The sequence below is a fragment of the Pholis gunnellus genome (assembly GCF_910591455.1).
Source record: "Pholis gunnellus genome assembly, chromosome: 12".
In the NCBI taxonomy this organism is placed as follows: Eukaryota; Metazoa; Chordata; class Actinopteri; order Perciformes; family Pholidae; genus Pholis; species Pholis gunnellus.
Genome location: NC_136539.1, coordinates 3,723,465 through 3,745,397, shown reverse-complemented (window position 1 = coordinate 3,745,397; position 21,933 = coordinate 3,723,465). Strand labels below are relative to the sequence as shown.

Sequence of the window (21,933 nt, the reverse complement as noted above, 5' to 3'; positions counted from 1 at the left end):
ACCCAAGAGAGAGTGACTGTTAGCATTTGTAAAGGCCGCTACTCTTCACTTGAAGGACTGAGAACAGTGCGGGTCCAGCAGGCTGGACCTTCACATTACTACCTGCTGAAACACAGACTGACACACATTGGAACAACCTGGCAATATTCTGATAATCTGTTGTTCCGTGTGAACTGGATCTTCTTTGATATGTGTTTTTTTCGTGGATGGTTACAGTGAAGCTTAGGGAAAAGACAGCCCACGCTTTTGTACATGCTTTTAATGATTTCATACGACTAATTTAGCAACTATTGATTTTTGTCAGACCGTGGTGTCGGATATGAAGTTGAACCTGGGATTTTGTTACATCCTGTGCCTGTTGAAAAGTAGTGTATTTCATATTATATTTATTGGCTGGACCTCGCAGCACTTTTGATCAGAGCTCTGATTAACACATTATAGTGTTTCCTAAGTGAAGTATGACCTTGGTTAAAGTAAGTGTGCACACGTTATCCTTATTATTATTTCCCTTATTGTTTACATAAGAGCTGAGATTTTGAATGCTCTTCGACAAACATAATCGCTGCAATGATATTGCACAAAGAGCCCTGACGCTTTTTATGGATGGCAAGACTTTAAAGAGGATGTGAATTTTTCAAGTGAATAAAAATCTTTCAAAAAACATATTTCAAGTCTGTCTTCACTTGAGGGTTTAAAGTATGAGAAGAAATGTATTCCTTACCAACTGTAGATGGCATTGTTACTGTTGACAGCGACAAGATGACATACTGTCATATTATTAGTCAGCAATGTAATTTATGAGAGTGTGAGCGAGTTTTTGGCTTTTTTAAAAGGATTAATTTATGTTAAAAACAATGGTTTAAAAAAAGCATCGCCTTATCATTTTTGACTGAAATCAGAACATTTGTCACCAGTTTCTCTAAACGGTCTGACTTAATGGGGCAAGATGCCCAATTAAAAATACAGAAATCCAATCTAGTCCAGTTACTGATGAGCTTTACTGAGTTCTGTAAAATATAACGGGAAACTTTCACTCTGATTACGGGGCAGAAACACAGGTTTACTTGGAGAGACTGGTCTGACTGTTTTGACCTGGCAATTGTTGGCTCCACAGGGGATCCTGGAGCTAAAGGTACTAATGTTTAACAGAGTGTAGTGTGTTGATGATGAATCTCCCCAGTAACGCTCAAACCACGCTCATGTTTGGCATACCGTAGGGTGAAGGAACTGCTATTTGGAATTTGGGACGGTAAATGTATTGTTTATTATACAGCAACCGCTAATATTTGTGCAGACTTATTCTTTTTCAAAAGATCCCTTTTTTAAATTAGGTTTATGAAGACAGTTATTCAGCGTGTGCCTTGCTCTGCTGACCTTCTGGAATTTGAAATAATGCCCAACAAAGCACAAGAGGTACATGTAATCTGTTTTGACTATTTTCACATTCATGTACCTTAAATCAGATTATCGTTGACACCTTAATTACAGTAAACGCATCCTTTTTTTTAAAGGCATTATCTTCAGGGGATTTTGCATTTTGTCTTTTTTGTTGTGCAATTTTTAGGATGCCGTCATCAACCTGAAGACACTGCAGGAGATGTCCAGGCAGCTTGGTTTTGAGTGGACATTTCTGGCGTATGAGCTTGGCTTCAACAGAACCGAGATCGGCCGGTTCCGCACCAAATCTTCTGAGAGGAGCGTCCAGGCTAGAACCATGTTGGAAAGCTGGTACAGTGTGTGTGTGTGTGTGTGACTTGACGTTGTGGTAAGATTTAGTCACTTTAGAGTGTGCAGATATTGTATATTAAAGTCTCATTATGCTAACTTAATACTTCAACGTACACAGGTGTTTCCTGAGATAATTGATATTATAACCAGGAGGGTATTCTGTTTGTTTCAAATCGTACCTAAACGCGACAGGAATTGATCATATAGGTGATCAGGACTTCTCATGTCATATTTTATTATGAGTTATAAGATATTAGCACTATATCTATCATCGACTGTATGCTGGACCCTTCCTTGGGCTCAAATGTTTCTCAGGTGTAGGGCTGCGACTAAGGATTATTTTCATTAATCTGACAATTATTTGCTCGATTAATCGAATTTGATCAAGAAAAAGGCAGAAAATACTGAAAAATGTCCATCCCAGTCCAAGGGGATGTCTTGAAAATGTCTTGTTTTGTCAGTCCAAACCCCAAAGATATTAATTTTAATAAGATATAAAAGCAGGCAATCTTCATATTTGAGAGGCTGGAAACAGTGTTTTGTGTCATTTTTGCATGAACGATGAATCGATTATTAAAATATTTGGTGGTTATTTTTTTTCTGTTGATCGCCTGATCGTTGCAGCTCCGCTCAGGCGTCCATCTTGCTTCACAGGTATGAGAGGTCATGGGACAAGCCCAATAAGACCAAGCTGCTGCAGGATGGGCTGGAGCGGGCGGGCAGACGGGACCTGGCAGAGAGGCTGCGCTGCCTCCACTGGGGCCACCAGAAGCTGAGCAAGAGGGTCGAGTTGCCCTCGGCCTTCCCCTTCCTCATCACAGTCCACAAGACCATCCACAACCAAGACGCACTGCGCAGGATCAACCAACTCAACCGCAGAGTCACTTGAAGCTGGGGGAACGTGCACACAGCTGTGGCTGTTTTTACAAATGGGCTATACTGCACAGTGTAATCTGAAATAAATGTACTGCATGTCACTGAGGAAACTAATGAGAAGCATGCCATGTATATATAGTCATGACACGTTTTGTCTTGTAAGAAAACTAAAGCTTTGATATACTTTCCATCTTTAATTACTTTTATTCTATAAAAAATGTCCTTTTTTATATTAAACTCTTCAAATTACTTGTTTTTTCTGAGGAACAGTACAAAACCGAAAACTTTTTAATTTGCAGTGATAAACAAAAAGAGAGAAAGGTAGTAAGTTCTCAAATCTGAGAAGCAGCAAGCAGGACATGTTTGATATTTTTGCATGATGACTGAAATGATTAATCAGCGGTTTAAATTATTGCTGACTGAATTAATCGACTAATCCCTTTAGTAGCAGGCACATACAGTTGTGACCGGTTCAAAAAGCCCACATTACAGAATCAGAATGAGAAATGAACATGCATACGGACAGAAATATAGACATAAGACAACAATCCAATTTAAAACAGATAGAAAAGCAAACTTAAAACTATATGAAAACTATATTTAGATATAAACAGCAAAGGACAACAGACATACAATATGCAAGTAAACTTTTACTGTTTACTGGTTAATTAAGGTTGTGGTGTGGTTGCTACTTTATATTGGCTACAAGCAAAGATGCTCTTTCTGAACTGTCTCTGCTACAAGTCATGCAGGTGTGTATGAAAGGGCCAAGAACACTGGATAGTATTGGATGGCTAATGTTATTAGTTACTCTATAGAGAGGAGGTTTATGTGCATCTATCGATAGTCAACACTCAGTCTGCTTAAACGAACATCTGACAGTAAAGGGGTATTATTATCATTGTAGCCTACATAGTGAAGCAAGAAATAGGGTGTTAATTAGTGAGCATTTTTATTATTATTATTATTATTATTAGTAGTAGTAGTAGTAGTAGTAGTAGCAGTAGTTTTAATAATACTAATAATTGTTATTATTGTTGTTGTTATTGTTATTATTATGCATCTGACCTGCATCAATGAACCAAACATTTATCGACCCAGTTAGACAAACCAATCAGAACGGCGAAGCTGTTCTTAGCAAGGTTGTGTGACGAGCAGCCAGAGCGGAAGCCGAGTAAGATGACTTTCAAAGTAAGATATAAAAAAAAGAAAATATTGGGTTAAAAAGACTAAATGTATTAGTGGAAAGTGACAAACGTTGCTTTCTAGTATGATAATCATTCAATGACTTTTTGAATTGGATATGTATAGAAACAAAGAAAACCCTGTGCAACACATACACGAAATGGGCTTTTATTTTGGCAACTTCTCCCGGATAATGTAGTTTCCACCATGGACTTCTACATGGCTCCAACCCCCAGACCGTTTGACACTAGAGCCTGGCCGTCTCCTTCACCCAAAACAGATATCAGCGTTGACTGGAAAAATCAAAGACAAATGTCACGGCGACTCGGTGAATACTATGTGGTTCATCTCTGATGTAAACGCGACATTATGACCGGTTGGAGGCTGAGAACTGTCGGCTCTCCGAGACACACGGGCGACCGTTCAGCTGGTAATGTAGGCTATTTTTCTCACCACCCGTTTGATTTTCTCGTATAAACGGATGTGTGGTTGTCAGCGCACGGACTCTTTCGCGCTGTTGAGTATGTCAACCGCATGGCAGCGGGTTATTTGACACTTTTCGCCGACGTGAAATAGCAAATTGCTCGCCCGAAGTTGCAGCAATGGCTTCGGCGCTGGGTTGCTTCGGCGGTCCCGAGGTGTTGGAGGACGTCAATCACGCGCGGGGTTTGATGGACGAGCTGAAGTCACTGTACGACTGCCGGCTGCTCGGGGACGTTACTATCCGGGTCGAGTGTGACGAGGAGTCGCTGGAGCACAGCGGGGGTTCGGCCGGAGGTGACATTGACCCACTTTTCCTGTGTAGCCGCAACGTCCTCGCCGCCGCCAGCCCTTACTTCAAAAGCATGTTCACCGGGGGGTTAAACGAGAGCGTGCAGGAGAGGGTGGTCATCCGCGGCGTGGACCCCGAGTCCATGTCCGTCATCATCGACTACTGTTACACGGGCAGGGTGACCATCACGGAGGGCAACGTCCAGCGGCTGTACGCGGCGGCCAACATGCTCCAGCTGGAGTACATCAGGAAAGCCTGCTCCGGCTTCATGACGAGGAGGCTGGACCTCTCCAACTGCGTGGGGATCCTCAAATTCGCCGACACGTACGACAACCCTGGACTGAAGGAGAACGCGCAAGCCTTCATAGCCAGGAACTTTGGCCAGGTGTGCAGCGGAGGGGAGCTCTGCGAGCTGGATCTGACGCAGCTGAAGGAGATGTTGTCCCTGGACACCTTGGACGTGGACTGCGAGAGGAAGGTGTGCTCTGCCGCCCTGCAGTGGATAGAGGCGAACGCGCCGCTGAGACGGGAGGACGCGCTGCTGGCGCTGAAGTGCGTGCGCTGGAACTTGTTCACGGAGAGGGACAAGTGTTACCTGGAGGGCCTCATGGCCAGGCCTCTGATTGAGAAATACCTCGCGTCTTTCTACAACGGCTCGGCCGAGGACTGCTGCGGGACGCCCGCGGCTCTGGACGCGCCAAAACACAGGGTGGGCGTGAGCGCGAAAGAGATGATCCTCTTCTTCGGCCTACCCAACGACAACATCATGTGCTGCGACCCTTACTCGGAGGACCTGTATTTCATGGCTCCTCCTTTAGAGGACCTCAGCAGTCAGGATTACAAGCGCTCCACCATGGAGTCCCTGATCGCCTGTGCCGCGCCTGATAACAACTTGTACCTGGCCTCTCACCTCTCGAAGCACTTCTGGCTGCACAACCCAGTGCTCAACAGCTGGCAGGAGCTGGCGGAGAGGCCACTGGGGAGGATACACTCCGGGATGGGTTACCTCAATGGCCACGTGTACCTCCTGGGAGGACGGAATCCCGTGACGGACGCCAGACTGAAGGAGGTGGAGTGCTACAGCGTCCAGAGGGACCAGTGGACGTTTGTGGCCCCTCTGCCTCACTCTTTGGGCAAAATGCAGGTGGTGGCGCTGAACGACCACCTGTACGTGGTGAACAAACGGAGGATGCTCTGCTACGACGCCAAGAGGAACCGCTGGCGCCACTGCGGCTCGCTGAGGAGGGACAAGCTGCACAAGGCCTGCGTGTATCAGGACCAGATCGTGTGCGTGTGCGACATCCCGGTGGTGAAGGCCTACAGCCCCGCCAGAGGGGAGTGGAAGAGGCTGGGCGACATACCCATCGACAGCCGCGCTCTGAATTACCAGGTGATCCAGCACAACAGCAAGCTGCTCCTCCTCACGCAGACTCTGCTGCAGCACAACAAGAACAGGGTCCTCATCCACGAGTACGACCCCGCCCGGGACGCCTGGAAGAACATCATGGCGGTGTATGTGTCCACCCTGGGGCCTGTGTGCGTTTCGACGCGTGTGTACCCGGCGTGCCTGGGCTCCGCACACAGCTTCTCGACAGAGGAGGACGACGACAGCGGCTCCAGCGCCGACTGGGACTTCGACGGGCTGACGGACGCCGACTCTGACTCCGGCAGCTCCAGCTCTTTCTCGGACGAGAACTGGTAGTCGCTGCGTCAAAGAAAAGTTTAACTTATTTAGGATTTCTCGGATTGAACAGGGTTCCTTCCGTCTGCCAGGAGAGGTCACAGAAGCCGGCCTTTTACAGTAGAAGCACTGATCCGTCAAAATCTCGACTTCGCATGGACGTCTTTCTCGTCTCCTGTCCGGCTAATGAGCATTCACCGAAGGAGAGAGGGAGGGGAGTTTGTTTCAGACAAACAAAAGACAGAATAAGCTCCGCCCACAGTCATAATGTAGCACAGTAATAAGAACAGCAGAGTGAATGGTTACTCCAGAGATGTAGCATTGCACTTTCAAAAATCAAAGCAGTAGAGGTGGTTTTATTCTGAGGGTTTGTCCTTAAGGTCATCCTACATTTCCCATCATGCAGTGGTTTCCAAAATGAGCCTTTGCAGTGTAGATGCACAAACCCAGAGGAACAATTTAAGATTCCTCTGATTCTGTCAAGGCTGCAGAGATTGACGTAGGAAGCAAAATGACATTTAACAGTACAAGGTTAGAAAAACATGCAAACACATCGGTACAATACAAAATACAAAGATGTCTATCTTGCTCTTGAGTTAATATAGTACAATATAATCTATTTCTTAAGGGGGATAAAGTTTTGGAACCACTGCCATAATGCAAATTGCTTTTACTTGACGATGCTCCTCCAGAGCTACACAATCCTTTGTAGGTAAGTGTTTACACAGGCTGAGTCGTACTGCCCATGACTAGCACATTGACTTTGACGTGTTTAATTGGTGGAGGGCCCCTGTGATGCTCGGGCGGGGCTTGGGATGTGCTGTATAAAGACGCACGTTTGTGACTGAAATATAGATTTTATTTAGCGTGAATAAATTATGATTGGTGCAGAATCGTGACTGTGACTTTTTTTGGACATCCGGCAGCTCAAGTGCCTCACGTTTATGACTTCTAACACGAGTCATTTACAGGGCTTTAAAAACTTCCTGTCCTTTTTTATTTTTTATGTTGTCGATGCACATCAAGACGTCACACACACTCACACAGCCAGTGTTGTGAAAACTACTGAAGCCAATGTTTTGTACGCTCACTCAGGTTTAGGCTTCAGCAAAAGCCCGTATGCCATGATTTATTTACTTTTTTTAATGTAGTAGAAATTAGGTGGTTTGAGTGAACACAAATTATACATTTTATTACATTTATTTCAAACTATTTTATGGATCCTACGTATGCATTTTCTTGTCGATGATGTTTAACTTAACGTTTATTTTTCAATCAGGAATCCAAATGTTCCACAAAGTGTTTTTTGAGTGTTTTGATTTGTCCTGATGATCCGTTTGAATTTGAGGACGTTTTGTCTGCATGTAGTGGAACTGTTGCAAAGCCATCGTCCTCCCCACACACTCACTTACCAGTTTATTAGACCGGTTTATAATGTGTCTGCTCGCATCGATAGAAGACAAAATATTAGAATCACCTCTCAGTCTGGTGCAACAATGTCCACTACAGCCTCCAAAATCACCATCAAGCTGAATCACCACGTGTGTAAAACAGTTAATACAACTCTAACCTTCAGAGGTTGGATTAGTTCCAGGGCTGTTGTATGAGGCTGAGTTAGGTTCTGCTAGCGGTTCCTAATAAACTGGTAAATGTGTGCAGTTCTCATTGTTGTCCCTTTTTATATGCTGGATAATGGAAGTGTTACATTTTTAAGTTTTGTGCATGTGTGTGAAGGGGTGATTGTCAATGGTAACACATGGTCTGGATTATAAAACTGTTTTGTGTCAAATAAACACGACAAACACAACGCAGAGGAGAATTTGTCTTTTTTTTTTCTCCAAAAATGTATTTAACAAGGTTGTGTATGACTCATAAAAACACAGTACATTTTTCAGAAGTATTGTAGTATAAAAGTATTTATACTGCCACTACATGTTGACACTGAAGGCTACAGGGGGATGGATGAAGATGAGAGCATCTGAAGTTTCACATTTAGATTTCATTAGAGAGTTTTAACAAAGTTCTGTTTTCTGAATATTTCACAGCATGCAATAAAGCGGGGAAAACAAAAGCCTCATTTGATGTGTATTACAGACTATTATTTATTCAGAAACTGAATCTGACAGTTTGCTAACTGACAGGAAGTGGCACATAAATGTTTTTTTGTGTTTGTTTGTCATAACAAAATCAAAATAAATCAAATAAATACAGTATGAACACAAATTTATATATTACAATAAAACGTCATTCATTAATTCACAACAAACGAAATAAGTAACATTGATTAATTAAATGAAAGATCAATCATTGAGTATCAAAATAGAATTTACAACGAATATCTTTTTTTTTAACTTGAGAATAGGAAGGCAATTAATTTGTTTCCTCAAATATATTTCTGTATCATTTTAAGAACCTGTTACTTTTAGATTTTTTGGTAAACTCATTCAAGAGAAGAGTGAGATATGTGTGGAAACCAAAGACGTAGATTTTTGGGTTTCTTTATTTCTCTCAATAAAGTTGAAATGTGACTCAAGTGACGTTTTCTCTCGCGAGGTTTCAGTGCCGCTCACATCCAGACCGCGAGAAGATGAGCGATGGCAATAGAACACAAACCTGGGGAATTTGACACCGTTTTCGGTCAAAGTGACTCCTCGGAGCTCCCCTCGCACCGCGACCATGACACCGCGCCAGCTCGGATCTTCAAGATAATAGTCATCGGGGACTCGAACGTGGGGAAGACGTGTTTGACGTACAGATTCTGCGGGGGCACTTTCCTGAAAAACCCGGAGGCGACGATCGGGGTCGATTTCCGAGAGAGGACGCTGGAGCTCGACGGCGAGAGTATCAAGGTAGGTGGGACCAACAGACGGTCACACATGCATCCATTTAATGGATGTAAAAAACACAAACATACACACCTGCATTTATCTACAACATTAAAGCGGCCAGCTGCCTGAGCTACGGTTCATAAGTGGACGCAGTCTGACCTGAGGTCTGTTTTATTTACAGGTATTTACAGGCTGTGCTTGGGGAGTGCAGCTATACAAAACAAAAGGCCTAACAACCGTTACATCTGCCAATACGATACATAAATCCTGTAAAATACATCTCCCAATAAGATACATAATCACTGTGAAATACATCTCTGAGGACATTTTAAAATACCTAAAAACACGATTTTAACCCTTTAATCTGCTAGACACATTGTTCCCTCATATTACAACAGTATTTAACAAAAGAAAGATATCTAGTGGCAGCACATGAAATCAAGAAAATGTCCAGCCATCATTCATTTCATTATATACACCTGTGCTTTTGCTACCTTAACTTCTGTGAAAAAGCCACTCACAGTAGTCTGTACAGCCTGTGCTATAGCTGTGCTATAGCTGTGCTATAGGCCTTTTATTGTTAGATCAAAAACTAATACAAACGCACCATTGAGCTCACAATGTTGCACTAGGTGACCAGGTTCCCTTCACTACCACACAGTAGGTTTTTTTTTAGTCAATCCCACATACATCATACTCAATAATGTACCACATTTGTGTTAATCTGTTGCAGAAAATAGTCCCACTCTCAACAAATGCATCATTTGTTAAAACACTACAATGCTTAAGAATTGACTGAGCCCTTTCCATATGTGACAGTAACAGTAGTGTGCCCATATGTGTTGTGAGATGGACTAACACATGTTTAGCTTTCTTCTTTTCCGGCCTTACTCTTTAGGAATTATTTTTCAGTCATATTAATATGTTTTTCCGTTGCCAGCTGCAGATCTGGGACACGGCGGGTCAGGAGCGTTTCAGGAAGAGCATGGTGGAGCACTACTACCGCAGCGTCCACGCCGTCATCTTTGTGTACGACGTGACCAGCCTCTCCTCCTTTGAGAGCGTCCCCGACTGGATCGAGGAGTGCAGCCGGCACTGCGTGGGGCCCCTGGTGCCCCGCATTATGGTGGGCAACAAGTGCGACCTGAGGGACCGCCGGGAGGTCCCCACCACGGCGGCGCAGTGCCTCGCCGACAGCTACAACTTCCCGCTGTTCGAGACCTCGGCCAAGGAACCCGCTGAGAAGGAGCACGTGGACGCCATCTTTCTGACTCTGGCTTACAGACTGAAGAGCCACAAACCGCTGCGACTGAAGCAGCCGAGTGAGGGCGGCGTCGGGCGGCTGTGGGACCAGAGAGAGCAGGAAGCGGCGACTTGTCAGTGCTGAGGTCACCTGCATCCTGTGTGGATGTTACTCAAGAGCGTGCAGGTCATCACAGCCTCCTGGATCGATAACGGTGCTGCAGGAAAGCCTGAGGCTGAACACAGAAAGGCCTCTTATGATCATGAGATAGAAAAGAATGAAACGGTTTTACACTTTTGCCTGCCTGCTGCGAGGCACAGCTTGTGACAGTGGGGGCCTATGCGTTTGCACAAAAATAATTTAACATTTCATTGAAAAGCATGAATGGAAATGGGGGGTATGCCAAATATTTGTGACTGCACATAAAATCACTTTGAGTCAAAGAACAGAGTGCACTTTAACACGTAGACAAATCATATGCAATCAGCTGTCCAGTAGCACTACAGCTTATCCACAGTTTTCAACGCAGACAGTGAATTAAGAGACAAAACCGATTTCATTGTAAAGAAGCGGACCAATGAGGTGAATTGAAACTGTGAAGAAAACCGTGCAATCATTTTTAAGTTATGTCTTAAAGTGATATTTCAGTTATTTAAAGGAATAAATGCTGCATGAGTTTTGGTGCTGTTGCTGAATGTGTTTCTGAAATATAAATATGAACATAACCAGCTTTGTGTCAGCTCATCCGCCCACACAGTTCTCCTGTTAGAGTTCCCCAATGACAAAATGTAGCTGTCTTTTGGGACGAAATTCAAATCCACGTGGTTCACTTGAAAAGCATGAGTGAACACATGCTCGGCTGTCTTTGGAAATTGTTCTGCCGTATGCAAGGTATTGATGATATGAGATAAAATCACAACCAACGGATACTTTTTTTTTTGCATGTGTACAATAATGCAAACACTTTCTAAAAGTATGGAGATCTGTGACAATGTTACGCTGCAAATCAATAAAAGTAGTTTCATTGGGATGATTTAAAATGTTTGAGGCTTCTGGTGTGTCGGTGTTGTTTAGTGTGATGATGCAGCTGTCGTCTCAGGCTCATAATGTACTCATAAATACTTACACATAACCAAGGATACAATAAATGACTGTATTTTATTGTATTGGTTGTTTATAAAGCCTGAAAGACAGTAAAAAGTCAGCCAACATGGACAAAAAAATCCTTGAGGTGTTAAAAAAAACAAGGAAATGTGAACATCTGCAATCATCTGCTGATGAAGATCATGTGATATGATTGATTGAAAGCTCCAGAACGGCCTGAAGAGACAGTTGCCTCAGCTCCATCCTATGCCTTCATCCCAGTTTGCAATATTTGATTGCTTTTTAGCGACGACTAATGGTCAACGTTTGCATAGGTCTAGCTTCGATGATGTGTTCGATAAATCCTGTAAACTAGCCAATTATCTAGTTCAACGTACGCTAACTGTTAATGTTATTAATGGAATATGAAAACTAATGCAATATCCGAAACGAGATCAAACTCCGTACTACATCAATACAACACATTTGTATGCGAGGCTTTGGTAGAGTAATGTCAACCTTGATCGCTGATCACTTAGTAGGGTGTCATATTTACCACCTTGCAACGAGTCCGTGAATGCAGCACAGTAATCGAGCCGCCTGTATTCCTCACGCGGCGTCTCTCTGCGGCCATGGTAACACTCCTCAACACTGGACCTCTGATTAGAAAAGAACAACAAAAAAGAGCTTTTCATGCAGGTTTGTGAATTATCTTCACGTTCTGAATGTAGTTTAAGAATATCCTTTAGGTTGCTTTTGTCTACACGCACATTTAACCCATACTGGGAGGATTAAGTAGCGTTTACGTTATTTATTGCCACACGATTTGTTTTGTTTTCTGTCTGTGGCCTAGCAGCAAGCTAGCAAAAGCTAACATCGGAAATGTATAAGGATGTAGAAAAGAAGCTTTTTTAAATAGTGCCTTAATTGAAACGAAGGTGAACTGTCTGCGATAAAAAAAGACTGGTAATTTAAAATCACAGTCTCTGATATCAGCTAGCTTCACCGACATGCTTTGCCGGGTGTTTGCTAGCAGGTCTCTTATGTCCGACAGGCATCTGACTTCCGAGCTGCACCGTCCTGTAAATAAGTAACGCGCGATTAATAATGAGGTCATCGAGCACATTGTTGAAAATGTGGTTTTGAATGACAAATGGTAAAATGGTTTTACTGGGCAGCATTAGCCAACCCATTGTCTCACAGTACTCGGTGATGCACTGAACCCGCATGTCTTGTCCTCTCCCTCGCCTTCTAGCTGCTATTCAGCATGAATCTGGCAGAGATATGTGACAACGCCAAGAAGGGTCGTGAGTATGCTCTGCTGGGGAACTATGACTCCTCCATTGTGTACTACCAAGGCGTCATTCAGCAGATCCATAAGCACTGCCAGTCGCTCAGAGACCCTGCACTCAAAGTCAAATGGCAACAGGTGAGTTCACCAACGCCACCCTTACACCAGTTATTACACTTTTTGTTAATTCTTTATTGAATGCTGGACATTCGAGCTTCACTCTAAACCCTGTGTTGTTTTACAGCTGCTGTAATGTTCAGTAGGGTGTTCTGTGGTGCAGTGCTGATACAACACTCTGCTTTGTGACCAGGTCAGGCAGGAACTAACTGAGGAGTGTGAGCAGGTGAAAGGCATCATGGGAACGCTCGAGAGATTTAAGTCGGAGAAGCCGGCTGACGTTCTCGCCCCTCAATGGGAGGAGAGGCCCGAGGATCCAGCGGTGTGGCCCCCTCCCACCCCTGCAGAGCACAGGTGTGTGTGTGTGTGTGTGTGTGTGTGTGTGTGTGTGTGTGTGTGTGTGTGTGTGTGTGTGTGTGTGTGTGTGTGTGTGTGTGTGTGTGTGTGTGTGTGGAAGTTACATCTTTGACCCAAAGCCTTTGTGGGCTTCGGGCAGGGCTCACCTCTACAAAATAGAATCGCTTGGATCTTTTTTTCTACTTAAGTTGAGACTCATGGTGATGTTTCTAATGTGTCTGATAGCAAAAACAAAATATTTCTTTAAAATCACAGAGCAGCATTTATTTAGCGTCACACTGTGTTCTTGAAGAGAAGAACATTTGAAATAAATGCCCACTGTCTGGCCCCATCTGATTTGTATATGTATATTATTTTATAAATACACTAAAGCTAACTGAAATACTAAGACGTTACCATTTTATTGTCACATACACGTGAAACCCTTTCATTCAGGATAATATCAATACATCTCCAAGAAGCACATGTACGACCATTAATTCTGTATAATAATATGCACTGAAAGCTGAAAAAGTTCCTCCACACTGTCTGTCTGTCTGTTTGCCGCTTCTTATTTTATTCTATGTGGGATTAAAGAACTGGGAACATGATGTCAGTGTGTTGGTACTTTGGTTGCTTTATTTCAGCCACCTGCTCAGGCGCTGATCCAGGGGACTTCTTTACCTTCTGGCAGAACTGACTGTTGTTGACGCTACCCAGAGAGTCTGTAGAACAAAACGCCTTCATAAGGAAGCACTTTGAACTACAAAGAGACATATTTTGCATAATCTGTTTCATCTCCACCGGCACAATGTGACTCGCTTTTTTTTTTTACCGTCTGGTTGTTAAAGTGCACATATCAAGCTTTATCTCCACAGAGAAGCAGCGGAGCAGGTTGTGAGGAGATCGGCTCGCTATGATATTACCACTAGTTCCTCGTTCCTCGCAAATGATCTTTGATGTTTCTATCTGCAGATGTGTCCTACTATCACTCATGTGTACAGCTGTATTCCCGTGTCTCTGTAGGAATGTGATTGTGGTGAAGCGCCCCAACAGTGCGGCGAAGCAGCAGAGGAAGGACTCGCCTGGTCTGCAGCATCGAGGGGCGGGTCCAGGAGGCCGCGGTCAGGCCAACCCCAAACCAGACCGGCAGGGTTCCAAAGACGCCCGAGGCCCGAAGGCCAAAGACGATAAGGTCAGAGTCAAATGGACCGATAGACGGATGAGTTTGATACTTAAGAAACGAGTCAAAACACCTGTTTTTATAAATCTTGTGACCCTTCCTTTTGTCTTCATCAGGGGAAGAAAGGGGTAGGAGATGCATCAGCGGAAGGAGAGCAGAGGAAGTTTGATGGCACGGGATATGACAGCGACCTGGTGGACTCACTGGAGAGAGATATTGTGTCCCGCAACCCCAACGTGCACTGGTGTGGTAGCATTCACTGTTTCTTCCACACTCCTTTACACGCTCTGCTGTCAGGGCAGTGTGTTTTTGTTTGTTTCTTTGCACTGCTGACTGAGTTCTCTGGATGATCTGTAGGGAGGACATTGCTGACCTGGAAGACGCTAAGAAGCTGCTGAGGGAAGCGGTGGTGTTGCCCATGTGGATGCCCGACTTCTTCAAGGGCATCCGCCGCCCCTGGAAGGTACACATACACCCACACACGCACACACACACGTTTTTTACCAGTGAGCAGTTCACATTGTTCTGCGCTCAAAGATAAAATAAATGTAGATTCTGCTCAGCTAACGGCCTTTTCACATGCAGCCGTATTGGCTTACAGTAAAATATTGTCACACGCAGGTCATGTTTTGAGTCCTGCGGCTGAACGAAAGGTAAACACAAAGATAGAGTGTGAAGTCAACACGAACTGCAACGTAGTAACAAAAAATACAAAATACAATCTTTCAAAGAAAAAAAAGAAAGTAAGTAAGTAAAACACCTACAAGAGATGTTTAATGAAAAGAGGTCAGCGTGTGTTTTCCGAGTTTTAAAGGCTGCATTACAGTAAAGTGATGTCATTTTCTGAACTTACCAGACTGTTCTAGCCTTCCTATTAATTGCCTTCACCCACTTAGTCGTTAAAACCACATTACTGATGATTACTCCTCTAAAATCAGCCCTACAATATTGCTTCAATATTGAGGTATTTGGTGAAAATGATTTGTTTTCCCACCTGTTTGTTATCTCATTAGTGATTCAACGATTATCAATCACATCTGATCACATCTGCTATGACAACGGTAAATAATGAATACGGGAGATGTACATTTTATAATCTGTCTTAACTCTACGTAATAACTAACTTCATACGGTGCAACAAAGATTTAGTATAAGTCCTGCACTGCGCACAAACTAAGCTACAGTCGACTCTGGTGCAACAGCCCGCCGTTCTCTTGCTCAGGTAATCACACATCCTTAATGCTTACATGGTTTGCATCAGTAACATATTTCATTAAATGGGCCGCTCAGTCACGCTGCCTCTCAGTAGCGACATGACTGGGAGTTCTCTTCTGTCCCGGCCTCTGTTGAGCTTCATCATGTGAGGCCTCTTGTCCTCTTGCCCCTCAGGCCCCGCCATGTGAGGCTCAATACTTAAACGTTTAGTTATGTTTTACAGCAGAACAGCGCCTTTCATTTGTCTGATACATGCGTGTATAATTGATCTCTTTACTTCGTTAGCTGGAGCCTTTCCTCATATAACTGAAAGTGCGGTAAAATGAAGGATTAATACTTTATTATAGGACAAAGGATGAAGGTAAAGTAGCTGTGGATTCTGAGGCAGCAGAGAGGACAATTACACATAGTGTTATGGCCTGTGTCACTGGTACTTTTTTTATGTAATCTCCATAGCAACAGACATAAACCAGAAGCATGAATGTCAGACATCAGAGCGGCAGTAGCAGTCCTGGTGTTTACAGAGGAGCTTTGCATCAGTGTGCTGTCTGTTTATTATGCGTGTCACATTTTGTTTCAGGGCGTGTTAATGGTCGGCCCTCCCGGGACGGGGAAGACCATGTTAGCCAAAGCTGTGGCCACAGAATGTGGGACTACTTTCTTCAACGTGTCCTCCTCCACCCTCACCTCCAAATACAGGGGCGAGTCAGAGAAACTTGTTCGCCTGCTGTTCGAAATGGTAACTTCCCGTGCATGTATTTGGTCTCAATATCAGACAGAAGATCAAAATGTTTTGTTATATTGCAGAGGACGGGTCTCCTGAACTATTTTCCTTTCTCAGGCCCGCTTTTATGCACCGACAACCATCTTCATAGACGAGGTAGACTCCATCTGTGGCAGGAGGGGAACGTCTGATGAACATGAGGCCAGCCGCAGGGTCAAGTCCGAGCTTCTAGTTCAGATGGATGGTGAGTGGAGCAGAGAAGGTGAAGCTATGAAAAGGTTTCTGATGTGGTTTTCTCTGGAGTTCATTCAAGAAAAAGAAATGACCTGTTTTCTTTTGGCATTTGGCACATGTTGATATGAAAACTGAATGAGTTCAACATAAAATAGAGCTGTGTAAAGCGCAGTATTAAACCGAAACACATTCACTGTCACACGAATGGTAACATGCGTTTCCTTGTGTGTGCTTTGGTGACCAGGCGTGGGGGGGGCTCTGGATAACGATGACCCCTCTAAGATGGTGATGGTCCTCGCCGCCACCAACTTCCCCTGGGACATCGACGAGGCGTTACGACGGCGTCTGGAGAAGAGGATCTACATCCCCCTGCCCACAGGTGACCTCACCACCCACAGGCTAACTGCCGCTGTTGTGGTAGATCAGTTTCGAGTCTCGAGACCACGTTTTGAAGGTCTCGTCTCGTTTGTTTATAGACTGGTCTCGACCACAACTCGTGGGATAGTACTCTATTGTCTGAAGTGTTTGTTGTGTGTGTTAGGATGTCAAACTTCCTGCTTCAAATGTAACCAATAACTTGCAACAATAACACATTTTCTTACTGTTGATGACGGTCACGCATCCCCGCCCCCCTTCACACCCACTCCCAGAGAGTGAACGCGGGACACAGGAGAAGAAGTTGCAGCTGTCTGGGAGGAAATGTCAATAAAATTGGCTCCCTAAAAAAACAGAGCTGGGACTCGCTGGTCTCAGTCTTGACTTGGTCTCAACCCCTCAAGGTCTTGGTCTTGTCTCGGTCTCGATAAACTGGTCTAGCTCATGACTTGGTCTCGGTTTAGTTGGTCCTGATTACATCACTGCTAACTGCACAACAAACTAGAGCGATGGTCACCGTAGTGGTCTAACCGAGGCTGGACACAATAAATCCTAATATCTGTGTGTGTGTGTGTGTGTGTGTGTGTGTGTGTGTGTGTGTGTGTGTGTGTGTGTGTGTGTGTGTGTGTGTGTGTGTGTGTGTGTGTGTGTGTGTGTGTGTGTGTGTGTGTGTGTGTGTGTGTGTGTGTGTGTGTGTGTAGCTAGCGGTCGTGTTGAGCTTCTAAAGATCAACCTAAGAGAGGTGGATGTGGCTGCTGACGTGGACCTGGACCTCATCGCTGAGAGGATTGAGGGCTACTCCGGAGCAGACATCACCAACGTCTGCAGGTGTGTGTGGTTGTGTGTGCACGTATGCGAAATTATAATACAATCCAGGAATTGCTAATGAGTTCATCCTTCATTTCCATCACTTCCTGTTAAAATAACATTCTTATGTCGCGGCAGAGACCTGAAGAGTCTCAAGTTAACTCTCTAAGGAGGATTTCACACCTGTAGTCCGGTTCATTTGGTCTGGACCAAAGGGAAAGACTAAACACTGTTGCATTTTAGTTCTGCTTTGGTTCCTGTTCACACTGACGTTTTACGAATGAACCAAGAGGAGTTAACATGAAGTTGTGTGATTGGACAGTTCTGGTGATCGTCATCCTGCATCATCAGGACTCTCAAGGGGACATGACAGAAGTTCATGCAGCACTTTAATGCTTCTGATGAGGATATTTATATTTAGAGTCACAAAGACCTCACGTAGAAATAACTGATGATTAGCAGTATTGGTGTTATTAGACTGTAAATCGATCCAATGATGATGATGATGAATAATGACCAACAGGTAGAGACAACACTGTTCCAAAGCCCCTTCACGTGCTCACAGATGATGGTGTGAACGTCAGGGAGCACACGGACACCAGGCGTCTGTACAGTAATGACTCAGGGCTGATGGCTGTGGGATCGCTGTCAACACTTGGACTTAATGGACAATAGACTTAATGAACTGACAAAGTACACAGAGTCGGATATAAGCACAGCTTTTAAACAGGGAAAATACCGGCGCTGACATGCAAACCTGTTGATTTGCATAAATAGGTTTTGTACATGGCCTGATACAGATCAGTTAAAAGATCACTTCCTGAGCAGATTACACCATCAGCAGATGGATTTATTTTACTGACCCACCTCTTCAGGCGGTCTCGGTTCAGATGTTTGGTCCGCTCCAGGGTTCCATTGACAGATTTCACATCAGCCCAAACCAACCGTACAAACAAAGCAAACGGAGCCGAGTTAGTTTTAACCGAACTAAACCGTGTAGCTGTGAACGCACCCTACAAACAAAAGTGCAAGTTTGTTTTTTTCCAACTGGATTTTTACTTGTAAATAAAACTGCTCTGCTAAACCCTGTAGAGACGATCCTCCAGGTGATGTTGTCATATATAAGCAGTGATGAGGCTTTTCTCTCCTGTGTTGATCTAACTGGGAGACATTAAACGTCAGCTTTGAATGCACAGAAATGGGATCTTGTAAATCATATATGGAAATACTACAGCCTAGAATATAGATGTAACGTCATGAGCTGAGGTGTGACTATAGAGGTTACACATACTGTATTCAAACAGTGTGTGCACAACAGCCATTCTGATTTTGACATTAAAAGAGCAGCCATAGAGTGTGTGTTGTGTGTGCGTGAGAGAGACAGATAACGTGTCTTCATGAGCCGGTATTTACATGTGGCTGTGAACAAAGCATCACTTCCCTTATTGTCTATCACTAACCAGCTCTCTGTATCTGCAAAGATTTTATCATCACACTCTTAAATCCATCCCAAAACGACACAAGCTCAGATACACATTCAAAAGCAGCAATAGTAGCTGGTGACCCGCACCGAGATGTAAACAGATACACCAACGCTTATTATAAAGTATGCACTGGTTATATTTCTGAACGTTATTTCTAATAGTTGAAGACTTCTCTTCACCAGCCTGTCCTTGCTTCAGTCCTTTCTACTGCTCTGCTTGGAATGACAAGTATGCCATGTTGTTCAAGTTTGTCTCTGCTCATCTGTGGCTTGCTTTGTTTCGTTGACCTTGGGTGTGTGTGTGTGTGTGTGTGTGTGTGTGCGAGTGTGAGGATTTCAGCCAGCTGTTGCTTAGTGATCACAGCAGAGACTCCATCCATTTTGACGAGAGTAAAACTCTTTAACTAGGAAATCACAAAGTGTGTTTTAGGGAGCGTATTTAAATAAAACAGAGGTGTTGTGTATATGCGTGTTTGAACACCGCTAACCGTCCTCTGCTCCTGTCTTTACTTCAGGGATGCGTCTATGATGGCGATGCGTCGTCGAATCCAAGGCCTGAGCCCCGAGGAGATCCGAGCTCTGTCCAAAGACGAGCTGCAGATGCCCGTGACCATGGAGGACTTCACCCTCACGCTCAAGAAGATCTCCAAGTCCGTCTCCGCCGCCGACCTGCAAAAGTACGAATCCTGGATGGCTGAGTTTGGGTCAGTGTAGAGAACGGTACCGCTCAGACCCCAGAGGGACCAGAATATCAGAGGGAGGACTTTGAAAATGATGAAAGCCTCGAAGAAGAGGGCTCTGGGAGTCACGGAGCGCAGTGAACTCAAGTGTGTGAACCTGGCAGCGCATCAGGGATCAAGATTATACATCAGAAGACTTTGAGAGAGAGAGCGTGATGAGAACTTTCAGTGGCTGCCCTTTCAAACCCCCCCCTTCATTGTTGCTTCCACACAATTGTCCGTGTAGAGACTATCAATCGACCCAAGGAAGAAAAGGGGACGTTTTAATGTAAAATGTAGCCTCATACCCACACAGGGAGCGTTTCACTTACATGTCTCGTGCAGGAACATTTGCGTATTCCTATCCTCAACCCAAACTTTGCTTTCCTGTTTCAATTCGATGAACGCCACCTGTTTACAAGTAGGTGAGCGTTGGTGAGATTTGATCATTTGGATAATCAACAACCCTAAAATTGGGATTAAGAGTACCGTTTATTTCCCCATTTGTGGGCGAGTTTCATTCAAAAAATGTAACGAGAGTAAAAAGAATAATTTCGCAGCAAGTCTCACACCCTGCTGTCAGAAACCAGCAGTCACAAGTATTTGTATTAGGAGACCTGAAATAATTGGAAAATCTTACTACAACCAAAACAACAGAGGACCTTCAACAGGACATCGTCCCACATAAAAAAACTTTTCCTCACAAACACTAAATTGTAAATTCTAAGTTATCCAGTAAAACCTGCAAAAGCTGTAGTGGAACCTCTCAGTAGAGTTGAAGCCATGGTGACGGTGATCATCACTGTGGTTGAGGCGTCGTGATGCGCTGTTGTTTCTTTGTCTTAGCGAGCTTTATGTTTCAGCACTTTGAATTCCTTCAATGTACCTACTACTGACTGAACACACTTGAAGAACCACGATGTTTTGTGTTATAGTGTCTGGTTATGTGTTTGTTTGTTTTCTTTTTTTCTTTCTTGGTTTTAATATTTGTTTTTTGATTTTAGTTGTGTTAAAACAAACAAATGTAGCCATTCTAAAACGACATGGCCGCTGGACCCGTGGAATGTTTATTAAAGGATACAGTGAAACCTCGCGCCCTCCAAATGAAGTGATTAGTTACTCAGGTTCTTATTGGATCTCTGAATTACTCCGAGTCTTAAAAGCGCTACGGATGACATCATCGCCGCTACATCTCCATGACAACTGAGCAGAGTCCATGAAGCCCATGTGGCGGTGTTAACAGCTCAGGGAAGAAAAGACCTTGAGTTGGGATTATCTGATATTATTTTGGATAAACCAGTGACATGGGTTACGAGACATTAAAAATACTTGAAACTCACAAAATAGTTTATTCTTATGATCAGTTGTCTGGCTATAGAGTAATTGAGGGACTCAGTGTGTTAGAAATAGAAACCTGTACACTGCACCCTTTACTTTGTGAGATGCACTCTGTCATACTTCCTTTATTGTTCTGTGTTTCTTCTGTAGCACTCGGACACTTTTTTCTAGGTCAACAGAAGTACATTTGAAATGTCTTTACCCTCTTACTACTTTTCAAATGTACGACAAATGGTACACCGAACTCTTCCATGTGCTCAAATAATCAACCCCTCTTGACCGCTTGTCCTTTGATGAATCTGGATGTGTTTTACCTGTAATCATGTCAGTGACTCCTGGAGTTCTCTAGACCTCCTTTCAGGACTCCATGTGATCTCACTGCAGCGTGGGCTCCAGGGACGTGGTGAAGACGTCCTCCAGGGCCTGAAGGTGGTGGAGAACCAGGACTCCAACAGGTGAGAGAGGTGGATGCAGAGTTTGAGTGTGTAAAGTGGTGCGTGTGTTTTTTTAACATGCTTACAGGGGACGGAGACTTGGCCCTCGGGACCAGCGAGACCTGGATGGGACGGGTCAGTAAGCACTCATAAGAATTAGGTTTATCTTTTCGGGGTTAGAATTCAAACTTTGTGTTACACTGTGGGAGGATTACTTTAAATGTATATATATGTACTGTATATGTGAATGTATACTCTGTTATTGTACTTAGTACAATTTT

The 21,933-nt window shown here is 44.0% G+C and overlaps 4 protein-coding genes across 4 annotated transcripts; all 4 read left to right on the top strand.

The window, feature by feature from the left end:
* Nucleotides 1–1,392: 1,392 nt before the first annotated feature.
* On the top strand, nt 1,393–2,617 carry LOC306704004 (uncharacterized protein; the record flags this gene model as incomplete). Its single annotated transcript, XM_079170215.1, has 3 exons — nt 1,393–1,413; nt 1,565–1,728; nt 2,383–2,617. 3 exons carry the CDS (start codon nt 1,393–1,395, stop codon nt 2,615–2,617), a joined length of 420 nt encoding a protein of 139 aa, XP_079026341.1.
* Nucleotides 2,618–4,079: 1,462 nt separating this feature from the next.
* On the top strand, nt 4,080–7,997 carry kbtbd7 (kelch repeat and BTB (POZ) domain containing 7). Its single transcript, XM_079169583.1, has one exon. It carries the CDS (start codon nt 4,392–4,394, stop codon nt 6,261–6,263), a length of 1,872 nt encoding a protein of 623 aa, XP_079025709.1. The 5' UTR covers nt 4,080–4,391; the 3' UTR covers nt 6,264–7,997.
* Nucleotides 7,998–8,836: 839 nt separating this feature from the next.
* LOC306704245 (ras-related protein Rab-33B) lies at nt 8,837–11,307 on the top strand (the record flags this gene model as incomplete). The annotated part of the gene is made up of 2 exons (XM_079170507.1): nt 8,837–9,091; nt 10,011–11,307. The coding sequence occupies 2 exons, from the start codon at nt 8,837–8,839 to the stop codon at nt 10,455–10,457; spliced, it is 702 nt and encodes a 233-aa protein (XP_079026633.1). The 3' UTR covers nt 10,458–11,307.
* A 723-nt stretch (nt 11,308–12,030) lies between these two features.
* Nucleotides 12,031–20,927, top strand: katnal1 (katanin p60 subunit A-like 1). Its single transcript, XM_079169833.1, has 11 exons — nt 12,031–12,095; nt 12,652–12,825; nt 12,998–13,158; nt 14,167–14,335; nt 14,440–14,567; nt 14,681–14,786; nt 16,119–16,277; nt 16,380–16,506; nt 16,741–16,875; nt 17,573–17,699; nt 19,677–20,927. The coding sequence occupies exons 1-11, from the start codon at nt 12,090–12,092 to the stop codon at nt 19,873–19,875; spliced, it is 1,491 nt and encodes a 496-aa protein (XP_079025959.1). The 5' UTR covers nt 12,031–12,089; the 3' UTR covers nt 19,876–20,927.
* The last annotated feature ends 1,006 nt before the right edge of the window (nt 20,928–21,933 follow it).